Source organism: Sorex fumeus, unplaced genomic scaffold (assembly GCF_029834395.1).
Source record: "Sorex fumeus unplaced genomic scaffold, SorFum_2.1 ptg000020l, whole genome shotgun sequence".
NCBI classification, from domain to species: domain Eukaryota; kingdom Metazoa; phylum Chordata; class Mammalia; order Eulipotyphla; family Soricidae; genus Sorex; species Sorex fumeus.
The window spans coordinates 9,619,350-9,646,258 of record NW_026606077.1 but is presented as its reverse complement, the minus strand read 5'-3'; the positions used below and the strand labels follow the sequence as shown (position 1 = coordinate 9,646,258).

The window sequence follows — 26,909 nt, the reverse complement described above, 5'->3', positions numbered from 1 at the left end:
TTCAGACTGTGTCCACCGCCTGCAAGGCCGAGCTCTATGCCGCTCTGCTACTACTCCGCTCCCTCTGCCCACCTGCTAACCAGACTACACATTTCTTCACTGTTGTTTTGTGTTCTATTTTCAGTATCAGTGAAGGGAAGGAAGTTGTCAATCTGCCACTGAATTACATATACATGCAAACATGGACTGACCATTTTTTCTTTCATTTCTTCTTCAGTTGACAAACATTCTTGCATGACTTAAACACACAGGCACACACACACGATGACAATGGACTTAGCATAAATAAATCATTTCCTTTAGTGGTGGTGGTGGGTGTAGGAGGATGGGGCCACCTCTGTCTGTGCTCAGGGGACCACATGGTGCTAGGATTCAAACTCGGGTCAGGGCCATACAGTGGCATGCAGGGCAAGTGCCACACCTATCTCTGGTTCTGCATGGGTTAATCTTAAATCAAGGAGACCTGATACCAAAGCATAGTGATGCTGCTGCTATTTCTTCACTCCCAACCACCACTTCTGATAAAACCTTTCAATAACCAAGTGTTTTTATATAATGACTAGAATGATTTCCATTTGATGGGAGTACGTTTGTTGCTTTGCTTATGAGATTTTTTATTCATACAACTAAAATTTAATGATTTACTCAAGTTATTCAACGCCATGTATTGTGTTGGATCCTAAGATATACTGGTGAATGAGACACATACTGGTCTTAGTTTTCTTTTCCTTTTTTATTTTTTATTTTGGGTCATACCCAGTTTTGCTGACGGGATCGTATGTGGTACTGGGGATTGAATCCAGGTCAGCTGCACACATGGCAAGTACCTTAACCACTGTGCTGTCTGACTCCCAGTCTCTGCTTTCTTAAAGCTTGTATTTTAATTTTCACAAGGCAGATTTACAGAAATCACTAAGAAGAAGTCAGCACGTAATATAATTTTGGGGACCCAGGGCTGTACTTATTTGGCTGAGTGCAGTGTTGCAGGCACGGGATGCCACCATCATACGCTCCGTCATACAGTGTATGAAGCTCCATAAGCAAGTGTATAACATAAATGGAAAGGAGATGGAGGAGAAAATAAAGTAAACTGGACAAATACAGTGCTGTCTTAGGAGCCAGAATGAAGGAAGCTGATAACGGGGCCAGAAGAAACACATGCACTGCAGCCAAGATCACTGACACGTAAGTGCTGGTGAGGGCTCGAGAGAGGTGAAGATGTCTGCCTGGCCTGCGACCAAACCCGATTCAGTTTCTGGCACCACAGTCCCCAAGTACCACCAGGAGCTATGCTTGAGCACAGAGTCAGGAGTAAGCCCTGAGCACCTCATAGTATTATCCCAAGGCTAATCCACTGCCCCCCAAACCTCTGAGGACCCATAAATAACTGCTGTTGGGGTCTCTAGTTGGGGCCTACTCGGATCGGGGCTGAGCATCCTGCACCCAGATCCTCCGAATTCCAGTAGGCGGGGGTCACACCCACCAACTGGCCCCCTGGTGCCGTGTAATCCCACCAACGGCTAAGACTCAGAGACTATAAAAACCAGGTCCCAGAACTGCACGGCCGCATTTGCGGCCGCGTGACATCTTATTATGACATCTTATTATCTCATTCCTACTTTGGACAAACTGGCAGGCTACCGAATGTAACCTGCCCACACGGTAGAGTCTGGCAAACTCCCCGTGGCGTACCCAATATGCCAAATACCAGTAACAATGATGGGTCTCATTCTCCTTAAGAGCCCTGAATATAGCACTTTCTTAAAAATCTCAGGGCAAGGATGAAGGAGACGTTACTGGGGCCTGCTCAAGGCAATCAATGAATAACAGGATGGTTGTGATTCGTGGTTGGGTCTCTAGAATGCATCTTTTTTTGGGGGGGAGTGAAGACCTGGCAGTGCTCAGGGGTCACTACTGGCTGGCTTCAGGGACCATATTGGATGCCATATATGAGACAAACACCCTAACTGTGGTACTATTGCTCCAGTCCATTAAACACATTTAAATTGGGAATCGCTGATTCCATTCTGTGAAGAAAATTAGTCCAGTTTTGGTTACTGTTGAAGCTTCCTCTTACACTAGTAACACTTAACGAAATATTTGCCATGCATTAGGCATTGTGCCTTATTATTTCATTTAGCCTTTGTGGTTACCATACCCAAATAAGTGATCCTCAATTTCACAGCTAGAAAACCGAGACTACAGAGATTATGTAACTTTCCAAGCCCTACAATTAGTTAATGGCAAAGGACTCAAACCAATAGCTTTTTAAAATTTAATTGAGATAGCGTTAGTTCCCAGAGCCATGCATAGTCCAGGGACGTGGTTTCACAGCTCTTCCTGGCTCAGTGTCTCCAAGCCCACACCTGTACCTGCTCAGTCCCTGGCAGCCATCAGGGGCTCCTGCCCTGAGGGCTCCCTGGGCTGGTGTGTGGTATGAGCCCAGGGACTTGTTTTCTTTCCTTTATCTGTTCCCTCTCTAGGCTGGTTCACATCCCACCAAGGACTGTGGTTGTCTGGTGTTTCTCTTTCTCTTGATTTATTTCACTTCGCACATCCCTACCAAGTTCCTCCATGTTGGCATGAAAGGCAGACTTCCCTGGATTCTTCACAACCTAGCAGGACTCTACTGTATATTTGTATAGTTGTAACGCAATATTTTTTTGGGGGGGGGTCATACCCAGTGATGCACAGGGCATACTCCTGGCTCTGCACTCAGGAATTACTCCTGGCAGTGCTTGGGAGACCATACGGGATGCTGGGAATTGAACCTGGGTCGGCTGCATGCAAGGCAAACGCCCTTCCCGTTGTGCTATCGCTCCAACCCCTGTAAAGCAATTGCTTTAGCTTCCCATTGCTCAGCTCTCAACCCTTGTTAACCTCATCTTAAACCACTAAGTTGTACCTAACATCGGTGTGGTTCCCGAAGAAAAATATAATCCCTCTCCTTAGTTACAGAACGCAAGTTTCTCTTCCTTTTCACCAAGGGTGTCACATGAGGCCTGGAATGATAGCACAGTGGGTAGGGCGCTTGCCTTGCACACAGCTGACTTGGGCTTAATCCCTGAGCACGGAATCGGGTGTGACCCCCAAAGCCGACATAATAAAGATACCATATCATATGACATCCTTTTATTCTCGAGTGTTTTGGAAGTATTTTCATACAGAAGAAATGGCAAAGTGCAGCTGGAAGAAATGAACTTCCAGGAGAGAGAGTACAGTGGGTAGGGTACTGTTGCCTCACACACAGCTGACCCAGGTTCGATCCCCAGCATCCCATATGGTCCCCTGAGCATCACCAGGTGTGATTCCTGAGTGCAGAGCCAAGAGTAACTCCTGAACAGTGCTGAGAGTGGCTCCAAAACCAAACAAAAATATGCTTCTTTTCTTTGAAAATTTTTTTGTTAAGGGCCGAAGAGATAGTACAACAGGTAGGGTGTGTGCCTTGCACAGGGCTGACCCGGGTTCAATCCCCGGCATCCCATATGGTCCCCCAAGCACAGCCAGGAGTAATTCCTGAGCATCATTGGGTGTGACCCAAAAAGAAAAACAAATTTTTTTGTTTGTTTCTGGGCCACACCTGAGGGTCCTTCGGGACTACTTCTAGCTCTGCACTCAGGAATTACTCCTAGCAGTGCTCAGGAGACCATATGGGATGCTGGGGATTGGACCTGGATTGGCTGTGTGCAAGACAGTGCGTTCTGCGCTGTATTCTCACTCCCACCCCAAACATTTACCTTTCCTGTCTTTTGAAAAATTAAAAGGAAGGACTCTAGTGGGATCCTCTTTTATGCCACACAATTTTACATCCTGGGACTTCAAGGCTTAAAGGTTGAACTTAGGGTAGATTGTGACTCAAAAATGCATGGAGTTTCCAAGGCTCAGCCCCGCCTGAGATATCTTTTTTTGTCCTTTTCAATAGTCTGCCGCCTTCGAGGCTTTCCGATGACTCACCTCCGCATGCTATCAGTCTTGTGAGTCATCTGGGCAGTGCAGGAAGGCATGAGAACTTTGCCGGGAAGGCACTGAATAAGCAACTGTACATATGGGAAGAAGACTCATTGGAAATTGAATGGGTGAGCTTATTTTTACTAAAATTTCAGTTTTGTGTTTATCTTAGGTGAGTTCTTCCTAGAATTTTTTTTTTTTTGGCTTAGAAAGAGGGCAGCTAGCGAGTTCCTTAAATACCTTTCATTAATAGCTAACACAGTTTCTTTAGAAGATAAACATCTCAGCCTGACTCTTGTCTTTTCCACCAACTTGTCTCACTCATGCCTTGAGCTAACAGCCATCAGCAGGTGAGGGCAGTTTCCAGTTCTCTGAGTGAACAAGGGCATTTAAAAACCAGGGTGGCACTGACAACTGACGTCATGTTTGATGCATCTAATTCGCATTGCGGAATAAAAAAAGTTAAGTTTAACATATGCGTCAATCAGGTTTTTTTTTTTCCCTGCAAAGAGATATTTTAAGTGGTTTATCTTTGCTTTAATATTTTCTAATATTTGATTTTTCAGAAAAACTGTACCTCTGCCGGTGTGAGAATACATCACTGTCTCTTTACACTATATTCTAGTGCTGGCCTAATTATGACATTGAGAAACCGGCAGTCCTTCAATTCGTGAGTTTATGGATTTACAACCTTGAAATCTTGCTCCACCTGGAAGTGCCATTAAAGTGCCCGACTATTATTACTAGAGGAATTTTTTTTTTTAATGAAAGCTAATTAAGTGGTGAAACTCCCGCGTGATTAACTGATTTTAGGGCTAAATTTCTGGTACTTCTAATTACCCTCTGATGGTTCTCCTTAGTGCTTCACAAGCATGACAGATGACAACAAAAAACCGCAGTGAAATTCATCCGCCCTGACACTGCGCTAAGCACCGCTTCTCCCTCTCCAAGTAAAATCAATACTCTGTTTGAGTAAACACGTTTACAGCTTTATTAGGATGTCTTGCTTGTTCTGTAACAGCTACTTGAAGCTGTGGTAACAAATCGACTCAACTCAGTTAAACCTAGAGAGCTGGGTAAGAGGCCCATCGATAAGGTTGTTATAAAAATACACTGCAGGAGATCAGAAAGCAGGAGCAAAGAGGCAGGTAAGTGTCAATATTTTCCCTTACTGACGGGGACAAAAACGGGAGCATGTGCCAGGCCAGTCTTTGCTTTCTTTCTTTTCATTTAAAGAGGCCTCTTGTTTCAACGGGATGAAACAGCTGTAAGTTTTGTGTCCAATTCTCCACAATCGGATTTCTGCTTCTAATTCTTACGGGCAGATGCTTAGGTCAAGCGTCCGTATTATTCCCTGCCATGTCAGAGTCCTTCCTTCATTATTTATCTATTTATGTTTTCATTTTTGGGACACACTCATTGGTGCATAGGGCTGACTTCTGGCTCCGTGCCAGGAATCACTCCTGGCAGGCTCAGGGGACCATACAGGATGTCAAGAATCAAACCCGGGTCGGCTATGTGTAAGGCAAGCAAATGCTCTACCAGCTGTACTATTGCGCGCTCCAGCCCAAGTCCTTCCTTCAGATTTAGAGACTCCTTTTGGAGTTTTGGATTTTCTTGACTTTAGAAACTGTTCTTCATTCAAGTGCTATGGAATAACGGTGGTGATTCAGTCTTTTTAATTTTTTAATGTTTGCAGGGGGTGGTGGTGTTGGGGGCAGTGCTCAGGGCTTACTCCAGGCTCTGTACTAAGGGATCATTCTTGATGGTGCTCAGGGGATAATATGAGGTGCCGGGGATCGAACCCCAGTAAGCTGTGTGCAAGGCAAGTGCTTTACCCATTGTACTCTCTCTGGCCTTTCTTCCTTTTTCACTCATGATTAAAAAAAAGTGTCATCTATCCTTGGGACATCATTTAAATGCAGTTCTCACTCTTGCTACAAGGTTCCTGAGGCAGAGCTTTGCACTTTCCAAATGAGACATTTCCCACTGAAAAGGTACTGAACGCTGTAGCTTCAGGCAGGCTCACAGGCACCATGCCCAGGGTGACACCTATAAAATGACAACTGCACAAGGCTGAAGCTCTCCCAAGCAAGGACCCAGGCGCCCACTTGGAGTCCTTCACGGGCTGCTTGAAGAAGTAACATCTGGCTGGAAATTTCCACTGATGCTGCCTACAGAGACGTGATCAAGGATTGGTTTCCCCTGCTGCAAGTGCTCAGTGGCAATTCTGCTTCCGTGCCCCACACAGTCAGTGAAATTTTGGGTTGTTTGGATACTGACCCGTCATGAACTCGATGAACAAGGAGCGAGTCACAGGAGAATTGTTTGTTTTCCCTCTGGAGAAGCAGCAAAAAAAAAAAGGTGCCATTCTGAAATCACTGAAAGGAGACGGTGTCTGCCTGGGTGGGTTGTGACATCCCAGGAACTTGCATAACGGAAAGCCCAAACCTAAGTGGGGTCAGGGGGTGGAATGACGGCTGTGGGCTGGAAGTCAGTTCCGAGCAAAGGCTCCTTCAGATGGCACAACACAGCACTCCCACAGTGGACAGCGGTATGGGCAAGGGGCCAGTGCTCCAGCTCTGGGGCACCTTGGCTCTTTCTGGTTGAAGATGGGATTCTGTCACTTTCGTTATCATGGCATGGGACACTGCATTTGAATAACAAAAAAAAGACACCCTCCCAATCCCTACCCTGCGCCACCCTTCAACCCTTCAAATCTCCTGACTCAACTTAAAGAGCATGACAAGGTGTCTTTCTATTGGGACTTTTTCCCAAAAGGAGTGTTTTTTTTTGGGGGGGGGAGTGTGGGGAATGTGTTTTGGATGTGTGATTTTTTGGGATCATACCCAGCAGTGACTCAAAGACCAGGGCTTACTCTTACTCCTGGCTCTGTGCTCAGGGATCATTCCTAACAGGGTTGGAGACCATATGGGGTGCCGGGGATTTAACCTAGTTGGCCAGATGCAAGGCAAGCGCCCTATCCTCTGTACTGTAACCTGCCTATTGGGTAACATTGGGTTGTCCTTGCTCCTTCCACAGGGAACTTAGGTTTATTAAGCTACTCCCACAACAGTGCCCCTGGGGCACACCCAATTCCATCAAGCACTAATAATCCTATATTGCTTTTCTCTTTCCTTTATGGCCTTTGCATGGCTTATTTAACAATGTCCTTTTTGTATAGACACAGGAAGACAGTTGATGCTAAGCTTTGTAACATGGGAGTTAATTGACTGCAAATAATATTTACTCCTGGGCATCCATATTTACTTGACTTAAGCCTCAGTTACCCTTACTTCCTTACACCCCAAAAGGAGGTTCCAATGAAGGGACTGGGTAGACCCAGGCCAAGCTGTAAGCTATCCTAAGTATCATAAGTATAAAAAGTTAAGAGCATGGTCATGGGACAAATTCTGTCATGACCCAAAAAAAGGTAACTGAATAAGGACCTTGCTGGGGTTAGGAAAGAATAACCTGGACTGAGGACTGTGGTCTGGAATATATAGTGAGATGTCCCCAGGAAGAGTCAGCCTTTAACCTTAATATATCTCTTACTATGTTCATGCAAAATGACTAGAAATATTATAAGAAGTAAATTTACTATGATTGGTTAAAAGGATTACTAGCTGAGGAAAGGAGAAAGCAATACACCATTGATGGAATCCCGCTCTTGAGCAGATCTCCTAGTAATCCAGAGTGCTGAATCCTCAGATTTTGTCCTTGAGTTAATCTCCTAGATTCCCCTGAAGGAGTGGCTTTGCCTCTGCTTGTTGTTATGACAACGTTCAACCACACCTATGTGTACCCCTACCTTTCATGGTTTCTATATACCTATGCTGTAAGGAGAAAGAAACTAGACAATGAATTAGAAGACTTTGAGGTCTACGAGGATGCTAGGATGATGGAGCTATGATGACTGGGACTACAACCTGACTATGAGTACGACTGTGCTGTCTGGAAGAGATCGGACTAGGTAGGGAGGAGAGAGAAACTATCAATCAGCCTGGGGCCCAAGCCCGGTTTTTCTATTTCCTGGTCCTTTGTCTGTCCACTGCCATCATCTGGCCTGGGGAGACGGCTCTCAACTGCCTAATGCTCTTGTCCCCATCATAATCACATCTTCTTTTGGAACTCACATTGCCCAGCCCAGAAAAAGAGAGGGTTTTTTTTCCCTGCAGGGGTGAGGGATGGAGACCCTCCATACATTCAAGACTTGGTGAAAATTAGATTTTTTTTTAACCTAATGTGTATGCTCTCAATGTGGTTCCCCAAATGAAATGGCAGCCTATATTTGTTTACCATGAAGGTCAAATATTTTTATTTGTGGATATACATGTAAAGAAAAATTGTATCAAAGGTTTATTATATCCACTTGGCAATGACCCAGCTATACATTTCCAAGAGGTCTATATAACAAACTGTGTAACTGACAGCTTTTGTTGGCTTATAAATGTGTTCTTACTAAATCATGAATTAAACCTGGCTTCTGAGTCCCGCTCTGTAATGAACTCCCTTTCTTTAAGCCTCACTATCCACGTCTAGCAAATGGAGCTTTAGAGTGGGTAATGGGTCTCATTCTCTAATTTGAATTATCACTGAGGAAACTGCTTTACGAGCCACCAAATAAAACGTGGCTAAGGCAAATGGGAATTTGTTTAATCTCTTTGCATTATAATGATTCAGACGAGACCTTATTTGAATTAGAGATTCACTATCGAAAAACAGTTTGAAGACAGGAACGTGAGAAAATGTGATTTAAAAAATAAAATCCTTTCAACACTGATTTTTAGGTATAAGGTTAAAAACAAAAACCTTATCAGGACAAGGGGCTGGAACAACAGCAGAGTGGTGGGCACTGGCCTTGCATGTGGCTGACCCAGCTTTGATATTCTGCTTCTCCAAGCCCTGACAGGAGTGATCCCTAGTGCGGAATCAGGAGTAAGTTCTGAGAGTTTGGGCCCAATACACCCCCCCCCCCCCGCCCAACAACAACAATACCAAACCCAACTTATCAGGACACAATCCTAGCTGTGGGAACAAGGAGATTGGTAGGACTGAACTTAAGCCCTAATTCACAAACAGGATAACTAAGTTTTTTCTATTTAACTCAATTAAAAAATCTGTATTTGATCAACTGACAATTCCTCACAGCAGGATGGCCCTAAAGTTTTAAGAGCATCTGATGACAGAAACTCATTTTTAATTTGCCATTTATTTCATGGGCTTGAACTAAAACATCCATATCTTAACTCTATAAAATGCCAATGTTAACTGGATAATAAAATGAAAAATGGATAATAAAATGAAACATAAATTAAGAGCCCGCATTCAAGGGTTTGGGGACTCATATATCTGAAGTGAGAATAGCCATTTAATTTAGCAATTATGTCACTAATTTTTATTTGCTTTAGCTAGATTTCTAGTGGTACCAAGTATAACCTTGATGTTGTAAGGGTTTATTTAAGTCATATAACATCAAAGTTACATTTCGAGCTGTTTGGGAAGTTGGGACCAATGACTTATTTACTATGGCCAAGACTTCTGCTAGTTCTCAGGGTTAACTGGCCTACACATCAGCATTAGCCACATGAGATTTTGCTTATTTAGATGAGATCTATTATAAGGCCAATAAAAGCACATGTAAAAAAAAACCCAAAGAATAATGTCCCCCACCTCCCCCCTCGGGGCTTACTCCTGGCTCTGTGTTCAGGGATCACTCCTGGCTCTGTGTTCAGGGATCACTCCTGGCTCTGTGTTCAGGGATCACTCCTGGTCATGCTTGGAGGATAATACTGGGTGTCAGGGACAGATCCCAGGTTGGCCCCAATCTATCCCTATCCACACCTGTGATCTATTCCTAAGTACACTAGACTACAGCTCCCGCTCCCGAAATTTTAATAATATTGGAGAAATTTTAAATTTCTGAACCCAGAGCCTCCTTAGTCAAAGCACGTGTCCTACCTCATGCTGCACTCCCAGCTTGTCCTGTTTCCTTCGTACATTTTATACTGATTGTTCACCTTTCCGGCCACCAATCTACACACTGGTATTTAAAAAGCCACACTGGCTACACCTTCGTGCTTGAAGGGGAAGATAAGATGATGCACTATTGATTGCGAGTGAAATGGTCAGGGTAAGGATCTAGGGTCAAACTTTTGAGTTTAAATCCTGGCTTTACTGTGACCCAAACAAATGAGAGGAAATCTAATTAGAGCAAATCAGTGCAAATCTCTGGACCTCCTCAGTCAGAAGAACTGTTGAGCCAGACCTATGTCTAACTGCCAATCCAGAGATTTGTGGAGCTAAGTGAAATTGTTGCAGGTTACCAAACTCTTTTTTGGGGGGTGGGGGGCAAAGATGGTGGTGGTGGTGGTGAATATCTGGTGCTGCTTGAGGGTTTGTGGTGGTGGTGGTGAATATCTGGTGCTACTTGAGGGTTTGCTTGCGGGCAGTACTGGGGGCTGCACCATTCTGAGGATTGGACCTTGGGTCTTGCAACAAAGTGCACCAGGTCCCCGAACCCTCTCCTGAGCCTCAGGATCACAGGGCTTTATGTCTGTTACACAGCAAAAGCTAACCGCAGCACGGTGTAGGAATCGGATAACCAGAGCGGGATAAATGGAGCAAACCCATGTAGGAAGAGTGAAGACAGGGACTGGATTAAAGTAATCAAGTAATATGTAACTTACTAATATTCTAGGTCAAGAACCTGCATACTACATTTTGGGTCACAGTTCTATATCACTGTATCACTGTCATCCCATTGTTCATCGATTTACTCGAGCGGGTGCCTATAACGTCTCCATTGGTCCCAGCCCTGAGATTTTAGCAGCATCTCCTTACTCGTCTTTCCCAATGCTGCCATATTGGAGGCTCTTTTAGGGTCAGGGGAATGAGACTTGTTATTGTTACTGTTTTTGGCATATCTAATATGCCATGGGTAGTAAGAAAACAAACTCTATTGGGGGTATGGTGCCGCCAGCAGGTCAGTCTGTACCTGTGAGGCGAGTGCATCAGCAGCCTGATGGCGCCTTCAGACTTCCAGATACCTAAAATTGCTGCTGTGCCTTTGGCCAGACCCCAAAAACTTGGGGCAAAGTTTACCAAGAAAGTAAACGGCCAAAAGTTAGGTATGTGGGAAACACACCCACAAACCACCTCCGGCTCAGCTATATAATTGGAGGCATAGCCTCTCTAGTTCCTGATTGAACTGCTTAATGGCCATGATCCCAGAGACTCAGAAACGAATCTCGAAACCCAGCGGCTTTAGGCAGAAATGCGTCTGGTCCCTGCAGTAGGTTACCGGTGCTGGGCCAACCCAGGTGGGAATAGGTTTCATGCATTGGCCTGTTCCCCCTGGCGGCTGAGTGGCCGCCATCTTTCAGAGGCCACTGGATAGTCAGGTTTGGGCCCGCAGTGAGGAGACAAGCAGGGCCTCATGGGATGGGGGTGGAGCCGGTCCTGTCCTTCCCACCTCAACGAGACCCCAAGTCATCACCCACGAATGGCCTCTCTGGGTCCTGATCAAGCTGCTTAACGGCCACGATCCCAGAGACTCAGAAACAAATCTCAAAACCCAGTGGCTTTTGGCAGTAATGCATCTGGACCCCATAGTATGTTACTGTCACCGGGCCATCCCAGGGAGGAAAGGATGTTGTCACTGCGTCTGCTCCCTCTTGGCAGCTGGGTGGCTGTCATCCTCCAGAGGCCATTGGAGAGTCAGGCTTGGGCCCCAATGATGAAACTTGTCGGGCCTCACGGGATGGTGAGGAAAGCTGGGCCTGTCCTCCCCACCCCAACGAGACCCCAAGTCATCGCCCACGAACAGCCTCTCTGGCTCCTGATCAAGCTGCTTAATGGCCTTGATCCCAGAGACTCAGAAACAAATCTTGAAACTCAGCAGCTTTTGTCTGGACTGCACAGTAGATCACTGTCACTGGGCCACCCCAGGGGGGAAAGTGTGTTGTCCCTCCGTCTGATCCCCCTTGGCGGCTTGGTGGCTGTCATCCTCCAGAGGTTATTGGACAGTCAGGTCTGGGCCTGCAGTGATGAAACTTGTTGGGGCTCACAGGATGGGGGTGGAGCCGGTCCTGGTCTTCCCATCCCAACGAGACCCCCAAGTCATTGCCCACGAACGGCCTCTCTGGCTCCTGATCAAGCTGCTCAATGGCCATGATCCCAGAGACTCAGGAGCAAATCTCGGAACACAGCAGATTTTGGCAGAAATACCTCCAGACTTAAGTGTTAAAATTTCGGAATTTCAAAATCACATGGCCCTACTGCAGCTACGTGATATCATATGTTATTCATAACCAGCAATAGAACACAAATTGTCTACTGTTGCCTTTTCAGCAGATCTGAGTGTTAGGGTAAAATCTCAAATAATGATGGTGGGTCTGGTGTTGAAATAATGAATGTGATCAAAGTAGAGAGAGAGTAATGTGGAAATCATCTGCCCCACAGGTAGGGGGAGGGTGTGGGATGGGTGTCTACTGGGGTTGTTGGGGGTGGAGAATGGGCACTGGTGAAGGTACGGGTGTTTCATTGTATGACCGAGACTTAGAGCTGAAAGCTTTGTAACTGCTCTCACGGTGATTCAATAAATAAAATTATAATAAATGATAAAAAAAAGTAAGGTGGAGTTCATGCACAATTCAATCAGCTAATCAGTAGCTGAATAAACAGCAGTACTCCTACAAAAAAAAAAAGAAAACAAACTCTATACATTTTGCTTATGACTTTCTCTCCAGTCCTCTGCCACATGATAAACAACACACACACCAGCCTTATCAACACCATTTTTTCAACATAAACATTTCTCAGTGAGCTTCAAATACAGGAACCTGCTTAACGGGCATGATCCCAGAGACTCAAAAACAAATCTCAGGACCCAGTGGCTTTTGGCAGAAATGTGCCTGGACCCACAGTAGGTTACTGTTGTCGGGCCACCCCAGGGGGGAAAGCTGTCCTCCCACCTGCTCCCCTAGGTGGCTCCACGGCTGCCATCCTCCAAAGGCCATTGGACAGTCAGGTCTGGGCCCTCAGTAACGAGACACACGGGGCCTTTCTTCCCCATCCCAATGAGACCCTGAGTCGCCGCCCATGAATGGTCTTTCTGGCTCCTGATCAAGCTGCTTAATGGCCATAATCCCAGAGACTCAGGAACAAATCTCGGAACACAGCAGGTTTTGGCAGAAATACCTCCAGATTTAAGTGTTAAAATTTTGGAATTTCAAACTCGCGTGTTGGGGTAAAATCTCAAATAATAATGGTGGGTCTGGTGCTAAAATATTGAATGTAATCAAAGTAGAGAGAGAGTAATGTGGAAATTATCTGCCCCACAGATAGGGGGAGGGTGTGGGATGGGGGTATACTACGGTTTTTGGTGGTGGAGAATGGGCACTGGTGAAGTACGGGTGTTTCATTGTATGACCAAGACTTAAATCCGAAGGCTTTGTAACTGCTCTCACAGTGATTCAATAAATAACATTATAGGTAAAGGTAAAGGTAAAGGTAAAGGTAAAGGTAAAGGTAAAGGCCCTCCCGTTGATCGTCGATTTGCTCGAGCGGGCCCAGTAACGTCTCCATTGGAGACTTTGTTGTTACTGAGTTTGGCATATCGAATACTCTCGGTAGCTTGCCGGGCTCTCCGAGAGGGGCAGAGGAATCGAACTCGGGTCGGCCATGTTGGCCGCTTGTAAGGCGAACGCCCTACCCTCTGTGCTATTATTTATTTATTTATTGATTAAATAACATTATAAAAAATTAAAAAAAAGTAAGGTGGAGTTCATGCCCAATTCAATCGGCTAATCAGTGGCTGAATAAATAGCAGTACTCCTACATTAAAAAAAAAATACAGGAACCTGACACTCATATTTGAGCTCCAGGATCTGTGAGCCTGCAAGGCTCAGGCTGGCACTGTCTTTCCAAGCCTTTTGAATTCCATGATCTATCTGTAATGGCTCTAGATGGCGCCATCCAAGGCGCTGGATCTCTGTGGGAGCATCCATGCTCTGGAGAAAGTCTAGAGTTAGTCCGAAAGTCACTCTTAAATCCATGTGAACCAATGGATTACACTCGCTCTTTTTTGTTCTTGGGGACAAAATCATCTTAGGCAAGGTTCTTGAAATTTGCTCCTTGTCCAACTTCCACTTACCGAGCTCCTTGGACACAGACACCGAAGCAGCACCATGTCTGGAAGCATTGTTGAAATGTCAGTGACCACGATGTGCGCGCGCTGTGGCTGCAGGTTCCCGCCCGGCACTGCCCTGAGTTGCTGCCGGGGTAGACTCTGCTACTCATAATGAACAGCTCTACTGCTCACAGTCCTAGAGAGTTTGGAGGGAAACTGCTGCTTACACTCAAGTCACCTTGTAGAGCAGAATGCCAGGAAAGGCACTGCCACTGCTTTTAGCGGGACAGCGGTTAGTGTTGCCAACACCGAGTGAATCCTTTACGGTGACTGAGGTCGGTTGAGTGAATAAGTATAGAAATGAGATAGTCTTACACCAAAAGAACTGTGTCTTTTGAGTTGGAGAGCGCAAAGGAGGAGCGGTACAGGAAAAACAAAAAAGAAAAAAGAAAAGAAAGGAAAAGAAATCATGAGAATCCTACACCTGCTGTACCACTTCAGGGCACAGCATGCTGAGGCAGCAAAGAAAACGAACAGGAGAGTAAGCCACAGATGTCTGGGAACAAAGAAGGTGGGTCTAAAAACAAGTGTCATTTGTCACATCTTTGCACCTCTCGGAGTCTAGACAGGGGCTCCATGCGGAGGAAGCAGCATACTTCTTGTTGGAGAAACTTCTTTTATTCAAACAAACAAACAAACAAACAAACAAACAAAAAACCCAGTTTCTTTTCTGAACACAAATTAGGAGTATGAAATTAATGCTCCTTTCTCTTAGCAAGCCATAACTGTGGCATGGCTGTCAAGTCACTTGCATTTTGTAGGTAATATCTTTTGGGCTGGAGGATAGCACAGTGGTACAGCGTTTGCCTTGCATGCAGCCGGCCTGCCTGAGCCGGGTTCTATTCCTCTGCCCCTCTTGGAGAGCCCAGCAAGCTACTGAGAGTATCTCGCCCGCACAGCAAAGCGTGGCAAGCTACCCGTGACGTATTCAATATGCCAAACATAGTAACAACAAGTCTCACGATGGAGATATTACTGGGCCCGCTCGAGCAAATTGATGAACAAGATGAACAACGGGAAGACAGTGACAGTTATCTTTTGGGGATTCATTTTCCTCGCTTTGGTAGTCATGAAAATTGGAAAGAAAAAAAGCAGGTGGAGGGCCAGGGAGTGGTACAGCTGGAGAATGTGTCTGGAGCATGTGAAGCGTTGGGTTCGATCCCTAACAATGCAAAAAATTTTTTAAAAAAATCATATAAAGGCAGTAATTCTTGTCATTCACAACAATTCATTCTATGCTTAAGCGCAGTTAAGACTTTTTTGATTTTAAGAATGTTAGTCTTGGGGCTGGAGTGATAGCACAGCGGGTAGGGCATTTGCCTTGCACGCGGCCAACCCGGGTTCTATTCCCAGCATCCCATATGGTCCCCTGAGCACCGCCAGGAGTAATTCCTGAGTGCACAAGCCAGGAGTAACCTCTGTGCATTGCTGGGTGTGACCCAAAAAGCAAAAAAAAAAAAAAAAAAAAAAAAGAATGTTAGTCTTTGGGTAAAGACCCCTCCTTTATCCGAGAGCTGCTTCCTTCAGCTTCTCGGAGGTTCACTCACCGTTTGTCCAAACACGCGCCAACCTCGTCCCCAGTCCCACAGCTGCAGCAACACACAGCTCAATCATCTCAAATTAACACAGGCCCGTATCGACAGCCACGGGGATCATATTGATCAGGCCCCCTTGCACGGCTATTTGTTATGATTTTTTCCCTTCTCCATTTCATTTCCGGGAGGACACAGGGGAAGAGATTTCCCCGGGAACAATGACAGTGCTTGTCACAAAAGGTTCTCGATGCTTCCATTTGTTACTATGGCAGTGATAAAGAGGAGTCCAGTGAAAAGGCACACCGCTGTGACAAAGCACAGCAGGACAAGGGGGAGAAATTTTCGCCTGACCTGGGAAATCAGGAAATCATACTTAGAGATTATAGAATTGTCTCCATTTCCACGGCTACAATCGCAGCCCTTGGGCATTTGAGGGGAAGGTGAGGAGAGTAAGTTCATTATGACAAGACGAGTGGCAAGAACGGGCAACGCTCAGATCTGAAACATCACAAGGAGACATGCTTGCAGGAGCAGGGAGATCTGTCGCTGTCACTGAGCCCCGGAAACGGAACAAGGAATTTCACTCAGGAATATTGGAGGAACTCATTTAAAAATCAGACACAAAAATCTATGACATGGGAGGCCAGAGCGATAGGGCAGTGGGGAGGGCATTTGTCTTGCATGCGGCTGACACAGGTTCGATCCCTGACACCCCATATGGTTCCCCAAGCACCTCCAGGAGTAATTCCTGAGTGCAGAGCCAGAAGTAACCCCTGAGCATTACTGGGTGTGGCCCCAAAACAAAAAAAAAAAAAAAAGTCTACAATGCAGTTATGCTATTATTTTTTTTTTCTTTCAAGAAGCTGCACATGGGGTATTGAAATTATGTGCATGAAAAATCATTCTTGATAGTATTGTAAACCACAGAATCTCAATCAAAGAAACTGTTCTTCAAGAATAATAAAAGAACACCTGGCACTCCGGATTGGGATGAACGATTATTAGCACATGGCAGATGAAGCTGCGCTTTATCCAATAACTTGGAATTGGGACAGGAAGAGAGTTATGCAGTCACAAGAGAGGAGGAAATTGTTACCTCTGAAGCCAGCAAACTGTGAAAGGGACAGGAGAGAGAGGTGGAACTGCTAAAGACAGATGATGTTGGTCAGAAAGAAGAGACGCTAACCAAGCCCGAAACACAGCAAAAGCCCACACGGGAAGAGTGAAGGCGGGTCCTGCTCCCACAGTCCAAGGAGCTCTAGTCCCAGCACACGGGCCTTCCCTCAGGTAGGAATGGGGGCGAGGAGCTTTAATCAGTAAGCTCAAACGCATTTCCAGGGTAGGAGTGATGGTACTGGGGGTAAGGCGTTTGCCTTGTACATGGCCCACCCAGGTGTGTGTTTTTTTTTTTAATTCAGTCACTGTGAGATACTCAGTCACACAGCTGTGCGTGATTTGGTTTGTTCATACATTGTTCCCACACCTGTGCTTTCGTCAGTGTCCATTTCCCAACACCAGCACCCCAGTTCCCCGCCTGCCTTTCTGCCTCCCCACCAAAGTCGGCATCTAGAGCTGGCACTTCTCTCTCCTTTTGAGTATTAGGGTTTGCAACACAGGCACTGAAGAGTTACCATGTATATCCCTTCACCTCCTTTCTGTCCTAAGTTCTTGTTCAGAGTGAGCATTTCAAATTATCACGTCACAGTGATCCCTTCTCTGTCCTAACTGCATTCCCCCTGCCCCCCCCACCCCCAACTTGTGGCTAGCTTCCAACCATGGTCCAGTCCTCCTCACTCTCATTTCCACTGTCCTTGGGTATTAGTTTCATACTATGTTTTTTAAATATTCTGCAAATAAGTGCCATCAGTCTATGTCTGTCTCTTTCCCTCTGACTTATTTCACTTCACTCATGATATATCCATGTCCATCCATCCATTTACAAGAAAATTTCATAAGTTAATTTTTCTTGGTTGCTGCATAGTATTCCATTGCGTAGATGTACCACTGTTTCTTTATCCAGTCATGTATTTTGGGCACCCCATTAGACCTCTGGTTCAAACCCCAGCACCATGTAGAGTACCCTGAGCACTGCCCAGGTGACTCCTGAGCACTGTCAGGAATAAATCCCGAGTACTGCCAGGTGAGGCCCACAAACAAACAAAATACTAGAGATCTTAATTTTTAGTCTTTGCTTTTGGGATCAGACCTTGTGGTCCTCAGGAGCTATTCCTGAATCCGTGCTCAGGAGTGACCCCTAGTGGCTCTCGGAGGAACTAACATGGCGATTAAAAGAGTCAGCTGCATTCAAGGCAAGGACTAAGTGATTAGATGCTTTAAAAAAGTTTTTTTTCGACATCAGACCCACCATTATTATTTGGGAATTTGAATGTAATCAAAGTAGAGAGAGAGTAATGTGGAAATCATCTGCCCCAACAGTTAGGAGGAGGGTGTGGGATGCGGTATATACGGGGATTTTTGGTGGTGGAAAACAGGCACTGGTGAGGGGACGGGTGTTTCATCATTGTATGACCGAGACTTAAAACCGAAAGCTTTGTAACTGCTCTCACAGTGTTTCAATAAATAAATTTATAAAAAAGGAAAAAAATGTAAGGTGGAGTTCATGTCCAATTCAATCAGCCTAATCATTAGCTGAAGAAATAGTAATACTCCTACATTCCCTGTCACTGTTCTCCCGTGGTTCATCGATTTGCTTGAGCGGACCCAGTAACGTCTCCATCATGAGACTTGTTGTTACTGTGTTTGGCATATCAAATACATCACAGGCTCTGCTGTGTGGGCGAGATACTCCCGGTAGCTTGCCGGGCTCTCCGAGAGGGGCAGAGGAATCGAACTTGCGTCGGCCATACTGGCTGCGTGCAAGGCAAATGCCCTACCTGCTGTGCGATCGCTCCAGCCCCGCAAAAAATTTTTTTGTTGTTGTTGCCGCCATATTGGAGATTTAATTTGGGACCTCATACACGAAAGCCAAGTGCTCCACTGCCCAGCTCTATTTCAGAGTGGGCTAGCATGGAGCCTAGTGGAAGAAGGCTCATCTGGCGCAGCAGGCCCAGGCTGACTCCTGGTACCTCACAGTTCCCTCAGTAGGGAACAATTCCTTGCAGTTCCCAATAGTTCCCAACAGTTCCTCACAGTTCCCTCAGTCCTCTCCCATCAGTAGTTTTCCCTGCGTAATAGCAGAGTGGAAGGCCCCCCAAACAGAAACCAAAAGCGATAAACATTTTTTTTTAAAGTATAGGTAAATCTCTGGAATACTGATTGCAATTTCAGTTCTCATCTATTATAAAGAGATGTGCCTGGAGCCGGAGGTTCTTCGTCCTCTTAGCTATTTCTTCGACGTTCTTGAAGGCGTTCCAAGCCGCTCTCTTCCTCCTGTGCAGCTCGGGTGCCAGGTCATTTGTCATGTTGACCTCTCGACCTAGGTACACATAGCTGTTGCATTCGGAGATGGTCGTTCCATTGAGAGCGAATGGGGCGTCAGGAACAAGGCTGTTTCTCATAAACATTGTCTTCGTAAGATTCAGCTGTAGTCCTACCTTTCCACACTCACGGTCAAAGTCGGCCAGCATTTGTGCCGCTTGGCTGATGTTTGGTGTTATTAAAACAATGTCATCAGCAAAGCGGAGGTGGTGTAGTTGCCGACCATCTATCTTCACTCCCATTCCTTCCCATTCCAGTCGTCGCATGATGTTCTCGAGGGTGGCACTGAAGAGTTTTGGTGAAATGGTATCACCCTGCCGCACCCCTCTCTTGACATCAATGATCACTTCTTTGTAGAATGGTGAGATCCTGGTAGTGAATCCGCAATACAGCTCACGGAGGATCCTGATGTATTGGGCTTGAATGCCCTGATTGGCTAGGGCTTCAATGACCGCTTCCGTCTCAACAGAATCAAAGGCCTTCTTTAAATCAATGAACGTTAAGCAGAGCGGCATCTTGAACTCCTGAGAAACCTCAATGAGCTTGGTTACCGTGTGGATATGGTCGATGGTGCTGAATCCTTTGCGGAACCCGGCTTGCTCGCATGGTTGTCCTTCATCTAGTGTTCTGCCAATCCTATTCAGGATGACTCGAGTGAACAGCTTGTAGATGACAGACAATAGGCAGATCGGGCGATAGTTGCCAATGTCATGGATGTCTCCCTTCTTGAACAGTAGTACGGTCCTGCTGGTTTTCCATTGGGACGGAACCTTGCATTCAGACAGGTAGCGAGTGAAGAGCCGAGCCAGTGTATTGATGAGTACTGACGGCAGGTTCTTCAGGTGTTCAGGTCTGACCTTGTCTGGGCCGGGTGCTGTTTGCTTCTTTACCAACGAAATGGCGTGTCGGATTTCGGAAGGGAGAACGTTAGGAACGACATACCCATCCTGTGGAATTTGGTATGTCGGCAAGTGGATATGGCTATCGAAGAGATTTGAGTAGAAGTCATGGATAATCTTCTCCATTGCCATTCTGGAGGATGTGATGGATCCATCAGGACGTCGGAGGGCAGTCATCTTGGTCTTATAGTTGGCGAAGGACAGGCGGGCGTTACGAATACTTTTCCCGGCTTCTGCCGCATCTACCAGTACTTCTGCTCTTCTCTCTTTGAGGTCTTCCTTGATCGCATCTCTGCACTGCTTTGCAAGCTTGGACGTTAGCTTGCGGTTGCCTGAGGCATGCGCCAAACCACGCTGGCGAATTAGCTCAAGAGTTTTCGAAGATAGGCGACTTTTTGTGGCTATCTCTCTCTTGGCGTTCCTCGCACATTCATGGAGGTGCTGAACCAGTCAATCGTATTCCTCGTCAATGTTGTCAACAATGGCATCTTCCCATGTTGCCGCAATAGTACCAAAGAGTTTCCAGTTGGTGGTCATTCTGGGAGTTCTCTTTTTGAACTTTGCAGCCCTTTCTCCCCGCTCTGTGAAGTAGAATTTTGCACGAAGGAGACGGTGGTCCGATCCCGTTCGAAATTTTGGGACAACAGCGACATCAGTCAGGCAAAACCGTCGATTGAATATGATGTGGTCTATTTCGTTGTGGAATCGTCCACCGGGAGACTCCCATGTCCATCGTTTAGATTCTGCCTTCTGGAACTGTGAGTTACCATGAATGGTCTTGGTCGACATGATGAACTCAGACAGTCTCTCACCCTGTTCGTTCCATTCTAGGCCATGGGTCCCGATGTGAAGTTCTTCAGCTGATCTTCTCGGTCCTATCTTGGCATTAAAATCACCCACAATGATCTTGTAGAAGGTGTGGTCTTCTTTATAGAACTTCTCTAGCTCCATGTAGAACTTCTCGATTTCTCTTTCATCATAATGAGAAGAATAGAAAGAGCTATGCTTGGAATATCACGTTTCACTCAAATGAGAGAACGAATCCGGAGTTCTGACATCCGTCGACGATCAAGGATCAGGGACGCTGTCTCATATGCTAAGGTGTCGAAAATCAGATGGACTGGTCACGTAATGAGATTTAAAGACGACCGTTGGACTAGAGCTGTTACTGATTGGATTCCACGGGATGTCAAGAGACCGCGTGGCCGCCCACCTACCAGATAGTCAGACTTCTTTGTCAAGATCATGAACGATCGGTTTGAGGCCCTCCATGTTCCCGGAGCGAAGAGATGCCATTGGGCTACACTAGCACGCGACAGGGACAAATGGAGACGTTACTGGCGCCCGCTCGAGCAAATCGACGACTAACGGGAAGTTAAGTGATTAAGTGATCTATTATAAAGGTAAAGGTAAAGGCCCTCCCGTTGATCGTCGATTTGCTCGAGCGGGCCCAGTAACGTCTCCATTGGAGACTTTGTTGTTACTGTGTCTGGCATATCGAATACTCTCGGTAGCTTGCCGGCTCTCCGAGAGGGGCGGAGGAATCGAACTCGGGTCGGCCATGTTGGCCGCTTGTAAGGCGAACGCCCTACCCACTGTGCTATCGCTCCAACTCATCTATTATAAATAAGTGAATATCACAATACTGTGAGTTACATGAACTTTTCTAGTTTTCCAGTATATAGAATTAGACTTACATTATACTACCGCTTATTAAGTATGCACCAGCATTAAAACAACAACAAAGCATGTTCTTTAATTTAATATACATTATCGAGGGGCAGAAGAGATACTCTGGTGGACACGCACTTGCCATGCATGTGGCTGACGCAGGTTCAATCCTTGGTATCCCATATAGTCCCCTGAGCACCATCAGGTGTAATTCTTGAGTGCAGAGTCAGGAGTAACCCCTGAATACGGTCAGATGTATACTCCCTTCCCCTCAGATTTCATTGCCAGCCTTCCAGCCTGAGAGACAACAGAGCAGGTAGGGCACTTGCTTATATGTGGTAACCGGGTTTGATCCCTGGCACCCCATATGGTGGCACCCCATATGGTCCCCTGAGTGATCCCTGAGCTGGGAGCCAGGAGTAAGCCCTGAACACCGCTGGGTGTGACCCCAAAATCAAAAAGCTACTCTTTATCATGTCCCTTCAGCAAATTATAATCTTTTTGTTGGTGGATGGTCTTGAAAACAACAAAAACACAATATATGTTAAGAGAAATACAGCAAAGTATAATAAAATGAGGTATGTTTGTATTTCCATAATCACGTGCAGAGTACATGTTAAAGTTTCTCTGCTAAGTTTCCTAAAATAAAGAAAGTTCTAACAAAGAAATAAGGTATTAAAGAATTTGGCATAACTTTAGATACTATTCTTGTGGAGCAGTGCTTGGGGATGTGGGCCCAACAGTCTGGAGCTTGGGGACACCAGGCCAGCCAGGAAAGCTGGTGATCACATGATGGTAAGGATGGAGCCGGGGGCTCATGCATTCACGTCAGCCCTGTCAGCTGCCTCCCTGGACCCAGACCACGCACAGGGATGCTGAAGCAGAAAGGAAAAGAAATTGAGTTGCAAAATAAATCTAATTAATAATTAAGGGGGCTGGAGTGATAGCACAGCGGGTAGGGCATTTGCCTTGCACGTGGCCCGACCCGGGTTCGATTCCCAGCATCCCATATGCTCCTTCGAGCACTGTCAGGAGTAATTCCTGAGTGCATGAACCAGGAGTAACCCCTGTGCATCGCTGGGTGTGGCCCAAAAAGAAAAAAAAATTAATGATTAAGGCTTCCAAAGTAAAGAAAAGAAAGATGCAAGCATGACCTAAAAAACAAAGTTATATACTCAGTCCGAAGTCTGTCCAAAGTATAGGGCATGGGGCAGGCTTCCAATGGAGTAGTTAACCGTTTGCTTGAGACTAGGAGTGGATAGTTTCAAAGAAGCAAAGATGAAAAATTTATGTTGGTGACAAAGACCATTAAAATAAAAAATATTCCAAATAATGTTTAATTACAGTTATGACACAAACTATTTTTTGGGGGGGGGGAGGGTTATGCCTGGCATTGCTCAAGGTTCGTTTGCTCACGGCTCTGTGCTTAGGGATCACTCCTGAAATGCTTAGGGACCATATGGGATGACAAGGATGCATCCTCGATCAGTGACATGTAAAGTAAGCACCTTACCTGCTGTACTATCTCTCTGGCTTCCTCGCTCACAAAATTCAAGTTTTCTATGATCCCAACTGTGGTTCTGTCATTGTTTCTGGCCACACCCGAGGGTGTTTGGGGAACCGTGAAGTGGCAGGAGGGCGGTTGAGGTAGAGCACGTGCTCCAGTTCACTGAATTCGTGCCCTTGGCCCTCCGTTTGCCTTTCGAGTCAGGGACTGAGAAACATGAGACTCAGAGGGTCACTTCCTGGTGACCATTCGGGGAGTTGAAGATCTCTTGGCACCAGAGCCTTGCTTTACTACACGTGTGCAGACTTGCTGAAAGACCTTATGAACTGAGTTTAAAAACCACTTCGAAATCTGTGGGTGAGGGCCGTGAGACACTCTAGACTGTGCTCAGGGACCGTGTGGTTGGGGGTTGGCTGCACACACTAACTCTTTTTTTTGGGGGGGGAGTCACACCTGGCGATGTACAGGGGTTACTCCTGGCTGGCTCTGCACTCAGAAATTACCCCTGGCGGTGCTCAGGGGACCATATGGGATGCTGGGAATTGAACCCGGGTTGGCCGCGTGCAAGGCAAACGCCCTACCTGCTGTGCTATTGCTCCAGCCCCGCACACACTAACTCTTGTACTGTCTTTCCGGTGCCAATCTAGACTCTAGGCCAGACAAAGTCATCGAGTGAAGAGTCTTCCGACTGCTTCGACTTTAGTTTGGAGCACTCATTCCAAACATAATTTGGTTCTGATAAACGGTTCTGACAAACCTGGGCCAGATGACAGTTTGACCCTTCCCAGAACAACACCTCTTGGGTTAGAAACAGGTGTCTGGAAAGCAAAGACTATAATCCAAAGATGTGATTTGTAGACATTAGCATCCTATTTAGTATTCACCACAACTGGTTTTGCGGCACAACAATGTATTAACATTTAAGCCTGAAGGTCTATGAACACGCTGCATACTGTACTTGATGCAGCGTGTTTATGCAACATTCTGACAGACACAATTAATCTTGTGAAAATGACTCGGGTGTAGCATAATAGCAAATTATCTTTACGCCAAAATACATATTTTCCTTGTAGTGAAATACCCACATAATATTCACAATGATGGTGGCGTGTGCAAAGAACATTAGAAGTTAATTATATAAAAGAAGAAATTAAAAGTTATTAAATTCATAAATCTTGGCTACGTGGTAAGAGACACAGGTTAAAGGAAATGTTTAACTTATTAAGTAAGTAGGAAATAAATGACTGTACCTCCAACAAACGCATCTCCAGCGCCATTGGTATCAACGATTTCTTTCTGGTCCTGCTCCAAGACCGCAAAAGTGGTGACTTCACTTTCTGTAATTAGAACGAAAGGGTCAGACTGAATTCTCTTCGAAACACTCCATACGTGAATGTAACCAACAGAGTGTGAGGCTCCTCCATCATCCATCACGCAGAGAGAGACAGACCCTGAGCTCAATGTTCTTCACACAATTGCCTGGGGACCAAGGTGTGAGGTTATTTGTCTTTTGGGTAACATTCACAGACAGGTGTGTTTTATATAGGCTGGGGAGATAGTACAGGAGGCAGGGCCCTTGCCTTGCACATGGCTGACCCACGTTCAATCCCTGGCATCCTATATGGTCCCCGGAGTCTTGTCAGGAGTGATCCCTGAGCACAGGGCCATGTAGAGACCCTCCTGCCTCCCATACCAAAATTATATCTTGGTAGTTCACATTTTGGGGGAATAATTGTAAAAGGCAGTTGTATTTTTTTTGATGAATGTTGAAGAAAAATTATCAACTCATGGGAGTAGCTGTATGGATTAGACCTTGAGTCTCTGATAAAGCTTCGAGACTGGGCACATTCCTGACAGTGAAATCTTAGATATAGATAATGAAGTATATAGTTAAAAATATTGGGACTGGAGAGAGAGTACAGTGGGCAGGGCACTTGCTTTGTGTGCAGCTGACCCAGGTTCGATCCCCAGTATCTCATATGGTCAGCTGTGCACCACCAGGAGTAACCCCTGAGCATTGCCAGTTGTGTCCCCAAAACCAAACCAAACCAAACCACTCCAAAGGGCAAAAGAAAAACAACATTAAAAACAAAGCCAGGTAGAGCACTGCTGAGCCATTTTTTAAAAAAATTTTATTAGAGAGGTACAGTTACAGACTTACAAACTTTCATGCTTACGTTTCAGTCATACAATGAACTGCTGAGCCTTAAATATCTCTGGGATGGCTTCCCCTCAATAAACTATAGCTACTATTCTGTTATAATGCCTCATGCAAATATTAAAGATTACTGACTTTAGAGATCAAATTTTTTACAAATGAATCATGATCATTACTATTTTTCTTAAGAATGAGTCACTAGTTTCTTTTTTTAAAATTTTTTTTATTTTTTAAAATTTTTGTTAGCGAAACACCATGAGTTACAGTTGTAGGTTTACAAATTTCTGTGCTTGGGTTTCAGTTATACAATGATCGAGTACCCATCAATCGCTAGTTTCTTTTAAGTATCAACTAGCAAAGGGAAAATTCCTGCTGAGGCATATGGCGAGTCAAATGGGCAAAGCAGTGGGCTCTTGTAGTGTCGACCAGGGTTGGTGGTTGACTTCAGTGTAAACTACAGTCCTTTAAGTTTGGCACATGGTAGCGATAAAATCTTAGAGGACATCTAGGAAGAGACTGGATTTGACTTTCCATTGGCAGCTAGAACTACTGGCATCAAAATTTCTTGTCCTTGATGGGAACAAGATGTAGCCAAAGACAGCAAACTTCAACCTCACGAAGATCAGGAGGCGAGGAAAGGGTATCTTGAGAACCTTTGGGTCAACTCCAAGTGAGTGACAAGGAGCATGTGTTTTCTGTCTTGTGCTACATACACTACCTGCTCTTCATGGATTCTCTCCATACAAAGTAAGTACCAACACAACAACGAGAAGATCCTCCAGGAGAGGCTAATATTCCAAAAGGACGAAGGAATCCAGTGATCTTTTTAAACCATATCAGACAGCCGTTAGGGAAACTCCATATTTCAAACCTAAATGTGCACAGTCTGTAACCAGGCATGTAACATGCAACTAACAAGCCCACCCTCCCTCCCTCCCTCTCCTGGAGTGGCTTGGAGGAGCATATGGGGTGCTGGGGATCAAACAAGGGCCAGTTCTGTGCAAGGCAAATGCCCCACCAGCTGTCCGATTGCTCCAGCCTTAGAAGAGTTTGGAAACTGGAAGTTAAGTTACCAAGCCAGGATAAAATTTTCTAGATGAAGATGCCAGTACAGTTGGAAAAAGCAGTTTTACATGGGGGGGGGGGGGGGGAGGAGAAGGTGTAAACAGAGTTTACTAGAAATAATTAGGAACGGGCTGTAGTTTGATTTAGGAAAACATCTATATCATAAATATTTATAAAGAAATCTGGTTTTATTACTTCCAAGTACAAGTCGTACTATAAAGGGAATTAACAACTATAAACTAAGAACAAACAGGCACTAAATAAGTAAAATGAGCTAAGTTAATGACACCATTACCATTTATAATAGGGTTATATTATGTAATGATGCTGCATGTCTATAAAACATTTTAGGTAATATAAGAATTACTGGGATTTGAAAATAATTACATATAAATGGAAAGTCATAATTGCATATAATTCTTGATTTCTTTGTTTGAAAAAGTTATTTTGGTTACATAAATCTTTATTTCTGAATAAAACCTAATTCACCATGAAA

At 45.3% G+C, this 26,909-nt stretch overlaps 1 protein-coding gene across 2 annotated transcripts in view; it reads right to left on the bottom strand.

Annotated features, from left to right (window-relative positions):
* ADK (adenosine kinase) overlaps positions 1-26,909 on the bottom strand; it is a 509,577-nt gene that overhangs the window by 16,134 nt on the left and 466,534 nt on the right. For both annotated transcript variants that reach the window (XM_056113429.1, XM_056113430.1), the window contains exon 10: positions 24,441-24,527. In XM_056113429.1, the coding sequence (XP_055969404.1) occupies positions 24,441-24,527 (87 nt within the window). The remainder of the gene's footprint in view (positions 1-24,440; positions 24,528-26,909) is intronic.